Raw genomic sequence first — 7,464 nt, forward strand, 5'->3', positions numbered from 1 at the left:
TTTTCTTAGGGATACTTTGTGACAAGTTAATTGGAAAAAAAAATCTTTTACAACGATGTAGAAAGACAATGTGAAAAAATTGATAATAAAAGTTTGCACGAGCTTTTAGTTCAGGTGAGCTATATAAAATGTAGCAAATGCAAAATTTTCACGAAATTATGAATGAAATCACAGACGAAGATACGATTCGGGTTCTATTGCACCCTTAAATTTTATGCCCTGTTCAAACGAAGATCATAATTCAAATTAATCAAACGAAAGTTACTGCGAATTAGATTTGAAAAGCGTTCACAAAGGAGAATATAATGCCAATTTATTTAGTTTCATGTAGGCTTAACTTACTTCGCATTAACTTATTTCTCTTTAGCTCCGATTAAAGTAGAGTTAAAAAGGTATATATCATTTATGTACAGTATAATCAGTAGTTCGGATAAATTTCGACACGACCCAGTCCCCATTTTTTTTTTAAGAAAAAAAGCTAATCCTATGATTGAGATTTTTTTTCCAATTTATTTAGATAATGTAGATCACAAGCTTTTCGCAACACCTTATTTTAGCGAGATAGTTAATTAGGAGCGCGAGAAAATTTTATTGAATGATGGTCTTTGGTGTATTCAATGCCAATTATAAAATTACACGTGAAAGTGATTGTTTGCGAAAAGACCCTCTCGTGTAATTACCCAAAAATAAACGTCTCGCGAATAAAAAATGATTAATACCGTTTTACATTTAGGCCTATTGAAACTTCAACCTATTACCAGTTTTACGGCTTTATTCTCTGGTAAGTAAAACAAAAACAATGTGGAGTATCTGAATACACGTTGACAAAGATTCGAAATCAATGACCCAATTTTTCCTGATCAGTCGCACGAGATTTTATATTTAGTGTTCTTGGCCTTGCAAGCACTCGGTGGTGGGTTTTTATTTGGCGGTGTACTATAAATGCAACATCAAAAGAAATAAGGCAAGAAAGATAACTCTAATTTTCAATCTTGAACTTGCGTAACGATTCGGGGGGTATCTTTTATCATCCCTTGTAAAACAATAGTGTGGACAGTCACAGTCTTGAGCCAAAAAGGAAAATATGTTTGAGAAGTAGATACAAAGAATAACTCGCTGACATCCAGTGTTGTAAAGGATTTTTTCTGCTTAAACGGTAAAAGAAAAACAACTTAATAAATGTTTATTACTTTCGGTTTGTATGATTACTGTATGTCATAAACTGATAAGAAATAAAGGCCTACTTTTGATGATTCTGGTTGCAACAAGGTATTCTGAGTTAAATACGAAAAGTCAAGTATCAATTCACTCTAAGAATTTGTCGATGCAATGAATATAATCAAACACCTATCATAGTGTGTTAAAAAATTTGAATTTTGATTTGTGTTACTATTACCATGATTAATCAAATGTAAGTTTTATTTAAAATATTCTAAATGAACAACGAATTATATCTAAACAATTATCTTTATAGAACTTAAGTTACTATGGACCCCCGCCAAAATGCTCAAGATGTGATCAGATGTGACCTTTGTGAGGCATCTATAGTACAGATGTACTGTGATTTCTGTCATGTCAACCTTTGTAAACCCTGTATTGGAGAACACATTGCTGATGACTATAGCAGACACCAAATTGTCCCATTCCAGCAAAGAAAATCAACCTTAATTTATCCAAAATGTGCAACACATACAACCAAACCCTGTGATTTACAATGCAAGGAATGTGACATTCCTGTTTGTTCCTATTGCTCAGCATCAAAACAACATGAAGGACATAAATTTTTAATCCTTGAGGAAGTTTACAACTCAAAGAAAAATGAAATTGCAAAAGTTACAGAGAAATTACAAGACATTATTTCCCCTACATATGAAGAAATTGCCACTGATATAGAAACACAGATAGCTAACTTAGACGGAGAATATGAGAAACTTACAACAGCAGTGACAGAACATGGAAAACAATGGCACAGAGAAATTGACAATGCCATCAATGTCATGAAAAAAGACATTGAAGATTTTAAAGCAAAACACCTTGACATATTGAAGAAACATGCAAAGGAAATCAAACAATTAAAATCTCTTTTTGAAGAAATTCTGCTCAACTTGAAGAAGATTCAAGAATCCAATGAAGTATCTATGATCATAAAATACAGCTCCAAAAACAACGAATTCAGTAAACTTCCTCCTAAAATTCAAGTATCCCTTCCCATTTTTAATCCACAGCCAATAGATAGAGAACAGCTTTATAAGTTAATTGGAATTCTTTCACCATTATCTACCACAACAGAAGAAAATGGCTACATACTGCAGACTCCAAGGACATCAACCAGAGAACTGCTGGGAGAACCAGAACTTATCACTACTATAGATACCGGGTATGAAAAACTCCGCAGTGTTACTTGTCTCAGTGAAGAAGAAATCTGGACAAGAGGATTTAAAGTCAGTGATATGAAATGCTTTAACATACAAGGTTCACTTATCAAGTCAATCAAAACAAAATCAGGGGAATGGCCATGTGATGTAGTATTGACAAGTGATGGAAATCTGGTGTATTCTGACTGGAAAACAAGGACTGTGAATAAAGTGAAGAATGGGCAGACAAAGGAGATGTTCAGACTACAGGGCTGGACACCTATACAACTCTGTGTTAGCTTCTCTGGTGACTTTCTGGTTACCATGTACAATGTTAATCAAACACAATCCAAAATTGTCTGTTACTCTGGCTCCGTAGAGAAACAAACAATCCAATTTGATGAGGAAGGTAAACCTCTGTATTCAGGAAATAACTCTATCAAGTATATTAGTGAGAACAGAAACCTGGATATCTGTGTGGCTGACTTTGAAGCTGGTGCTGTAGTGGTCGTCAATCAAGCTGGTAAACTCCGATTTAGATACACTGGTCATCCTTCTACCACAAAGAACGAACCATTTAAACCCTATGGTATCACAACAGACAGCCAGAGTCAGATCCTGACAACAGACAGTGATAACCACTGTATCCACATTCTAGACCAGGACGGACAGTTCCTCCATTATATAGATAACTGTGATCTGAAGGATCCATATGGTATGTGTTTGGACAAAAGTAACAATCTGTTTGTTCTTGAGTATGGAGGAAAAATTAAGAAAATTAAATATTTTAAATAGAGGCATGTATGTTAGTAGCATGTAGAAACTATTGTACCCATTTACTGTGCTTAATAATATTTGTTAATTGAAATAACATTTTGGTGACGTCAAGGTTTTGAGGATTATGAAAATATGGGTTTGTGTTGATTTGGTTTTGGGGATAAAGAAATGTTGAGTAGTTAATATAACGAATTTTACATTTCCTACTGGATATAAATGCATTGATTTCATTGTAACTACTGAACTTCCTTTGGTTGAACTTTGGTCCAGTGGTTGACAATGTGAAAGTTTACAGAAAGACAGATAGACAGTTGGTGCTTGGGAAAGTACACTAGAGTTTTTATATGATATAACCTAAAAAATAAGTAACAAATTTAATTAAAGCAAAGCACTATTATGTGATTTATTAATGGTTGTATAGCCAATTTCCATTTAAAACATGTTACAAAGATAAAAATTATATATATCATATGAATAGAATTGAAACATTCTTCACCGGTGAATGATATAGAAATATGATCTTCCTGAATTAAGACATACTTAAATTGTAACATCATAAAATTCGTGTATATTCACAATGTAAAGATAATATATACAGGTACATGTATAATGATCTACATGTAAATAAAACTGACAAATCTGTCATATATCTACACTTTCAAGAATTATTATTACCGGCAGCCAGGAGGCGGTCGGTTATATGATATGAAAGTTTGAAGTCGCTGTGCGTTTCTGCGGAGTGAAAACAAACAATTTAAATAAAAAAAAATATTTAACATCAATAAAATAATATATTAAAAAGAGCGTCTAAATGTTTAACAAGAACGCACAACACAATAAACATTTAAAAATTCTTTTTATTACGGGCCGCCAGGAGGCGGTCCGTTATTTGATATACATTTAAAAACTGTGACTGTGTTTCTGCGGGACAGTTTTTTTTTCTGCGAGATAATTTTTTTTTTCAGAATTACTATTTACAGCTTTTAGATTAAAAAATTTAATGTGTATAATATTAAGGACATTGGCAACGTTTCTGGTTTTCGTATAGAATTTTTCAAGATTTTTTGAACAGGTTTAATGGTACCAAACATGTTCAATTCAGGTCCTTTTTACCCATCAAGCCAGCCTTCCTTTAACGATTTTGTCAAATCAATGTTTTTACAATTTTCAATGCATTTCCTATGTAAAATGTTGATAAAATGGGCCTATATTATTTTTAACCATACGTTTTCTCTAAAACCCATTTATTTCATAAGGTTTATACATAAAACACATTGTTGAAACCTTATTTCCGATGACATGCATATAATTTGGCTGAAAATGCGAATATTGAAACAAAACACAGAAATACCAGCACTGTTCTTTAATTTTGAGTTACTTCCCTTTACTGTAATAACATCCAAGAGAGTGGTTGTTTGTTTCTATTCTATAATTCACTTAATTGGAAACGAACTGTTAAAAAACATTTTTGCAAGGATTTATAGTAACTTTTTAATGGTGCATCATTCACATAACCTATGGAATCGTTCTCATTCGGTCCAACTAGCTATCAACACTTTCAGCATAATTATTTCACACCTTTGCACTTCCCAGCAATCATTTACCTATTCTAAATGACGACCTGTTAACTGTCTGCCCCCTCAACACAATGTAAACAAAACCCAGCGCTGCTTTTCTTTTATTACTGTAGAGTTGAATATATCCGATAGAAAAACACACGTGCTTTTGTTTACCTCAGTCTGTTACATATGCTTTCTTTGTTTTCAGCGCCTAGAGAATTCCATACGGGAGATCACTCTCAATGACTTTTTTTCATAAGTAAAGAAACCTGGGTATAAACCTTTTTTCTCCGGAAACCCTTCGTTGCCAATGACCTTAAGTAAATCTTCATGTTCATAATAGAATAATTAATACATCATGTGTATTTTAAAAACACTACACTTTGTTTACTCGTATAATGTAGGTCATTGACAAGTTTAGCTGATAATTATTCGGAAATTTTCGGCGTTTTTTCATTGTTGTTAAAGCATTGTATCGGGATCGGTATACACAAAATTAGTATCAACAAAGGATTTTCCTTCCCGCGCTTTGTTTTTTGCATTCGGATGTTTACGGTATTTATCCTTCACATTCTCAATACACGTGGTGCTGCAGCGAAGACGGAGAAAATGGTAAGAAGTTTGTTAGCAAATTGTCATCAAGGGTGTGCTCAATTTCAACCCTATAACGGTGTACAATGTACTGCGATATCTTTAGTTGCCCTGCTTATGTTTGTTAAACATATGACTGATTTATCAAATTTATCTCCCAGTGATTTGAATCAAACTGTTGCTAATGGTACGAATTTTATGGTCATATTTTGTCATCTGGTCGCGACTATGGTTATTTATCTCATCGAGATTTGCCATCAACATTATATTCGTTGAACCGGTTACCTGGTGAAATTGAATATTATTTTGACAGGTATTATGGCATTGTTAATGATGGTGATAATGTAGACGCTGGTGCAATGTCATTTGAAAATGCTTTCTTAGAGAGTAATGAAATATCAAGTTTTCATTTGGTTACTTTTGGAGGAAATACTGTGGCAGTATATAGTAATGTACGTGACAACTCTGTTTATGTTTTTGACTCGCATCAAAGAGATTCTTTTGGTTTTCCTAATGAAAATGGGAATGCTGTCATGCTTCAGTTCGAAAATGTAGAAGAATTTTTCCAATATGTATCAACATTATACAGCAATATGAGGTATGATATAACTCCGCTGCATTTTCCTTGGTACAATTTTAATTCTGGTATGATTTCAAATTATGATGAAATAAATACCTTGTGTGAAGAGCAAAGAGAAAGGCAATCTGGATGTGTGCGCAACAAAACAATTACAGATTTTACAACTTACGATTGTAGTAGCAGAAATAAAATTCATAATTATTGTAACTTATCAAGCAAAAAAAAAATGTTCAATGAAGAAAAAGAAGAGAAAACAAGTAGAACAAGCAGTTAATGTTCCTCAAAAGTACTTTCATCAAAATGTGTCTTTTGAAGATAGTGAGAGATCTGCACACAATCTGATACTGGAAGACGGAAGCTTGGGTGGCAGTTTTAACATTTTTGATAGTGTATCATGTTTTTATACGATATCAGATGCATACCGGTATCCTACAAGACATGATTTGAACTATTTGCATGATAAAAATCATGTTCATGCTTACGAGAGTAGAATAAGAGAACGTCCAAATTTTTCATGTGCTTGTTGCGACAGATTTTTATTTAAAAACCAGACATACAATTTAAAAAACACAGAGCTAAAAAACTTATCGCACGTAAGAACTAATGGAAGTGATGTGTTGTGTCAAACTTGTAATTGTTCAATAAAGAAAAAGGAAGTTCCATATTTATCCACTGAAGCTAACTGCTTAAAAACATTTGAAATTCCTTCAGAACTGCAAAATTTGTCATTAGTTGAGAAAAGATTGATTGCACTGATTCAAATTTTTATGACTGTGATTATTTTACCAGGGGGTCAGATGGCTGAAAAGGGGTTAATTCTAAACTTGCCAACAAATGTGCAAGTTATTGCAAATCAACTACCTCAAAAGATTAATGACGGATGTTTTTTTTGCTGTAAATTATGAACACAAAGGTTATGTGGAATCTGAAAAATTTAAATATTTTGTTTCCGTAAGTAAAGTTAAAAAAGCACTTTTATGGTTGAAAAGAAATAACTTTTTATATGAACACATTGCTATTTCTGAAGAAAATGAAAAATTATTGACAGATAAAGAAATGAATGGTTTTGAAGATTTTGATATGGAAAGTGCTACACTTACACCAATGAATAGTACAGTACCTAATGACATTTCTGTAAATGGAAATGAGGGCATAATTAATGTACCTCACATTTCAGAAAAACCTGTAAGAGTGTATGAAATGGAAAGTGGTGAAGAAATGGCTTTTCCTTGGCTCTTCCCATATGGTAAAAATGGATTAAATTACAATAGACCTAAGAAATTTTCGAGATCTATGTATTTTAGATATAGGTTATATAACAAAAATGGAAATTTCAAGAAAGATTTAACTTATTTGTTACATTCTGCTGTTTCATTTGATCTCGCCTCTCTGAAATCAGAGATAAATATAAACATGCGAATAAGGAAAGGTCAAAATAGTGTTGAGTCTGTTAATGCATTTGATATAAAAAATTTGCAGAATAATGTTGAGTTAAAAGAAAATTCTTACATGTTCATGAAAAATATCCGTGGGACTGTGGCTTATTTCAGAAACCAACTAATTTACTGGCGATGTTTAGATGTTTGGGTCCACCAACACTTTT

At 32.8% G+C, this 7,464-nt stretch overlaps 1 protein-coding gene across 1 annotated transcript; it reads left to right on the forward strand.

The window, feature by feature from the left end:
• The first annotated feature begins 1,009 nt into the window (after positions 1 to 1,009).
• LOC134268635 (uncharacterized) lies at positions 1,010 to 3,735 on the forward strand. Its single transcript, XM_062750891.1, has 2 exons — positions 1,010 to 1,156; positions 1,475 to 3,735. Exon 2 carries the CDS (start codon positions 1,488 to 1,490, stop codon positions 3,147 to 3,149), a length of 1,662 nt encoding a protein of 553 aa, XP_062606875.1. The 5' UTR covers positions 1,010 to 1,156; positions 1,475 to 1,487; the 3' UTR covers positions 3,150 to 3,735.
• Positions 3,736 to 7,464: the final 3,729 nt, after the last annotated feature.

Source organism: Saccostrea cucullata, unplaced genomic scaffold (genome assembly GCF_032062105.1).
Source record: "Saccostrea cucullata isolate Sc308-1 unplaced genomic scaffold, CSIRO_AGI_Scuc_v1 ctg12758, whole genome shotgun sequence".
NCBI lineage: Eukaryota > Metazoa > Mollusca > Bivalvia > Ostreida > Ostreidae > Saccostrea > Saccostrea cuccullata.

Excerpts from the sequence above, each read along its gene's own strand:
- LOC134268635 (XM_062750891.1), top strand. The coding sequence starts at position 1,488 with ATGGACCCCCGCCAAAATGCTCAAGATGTGATCAGATGTGACCTTTGT.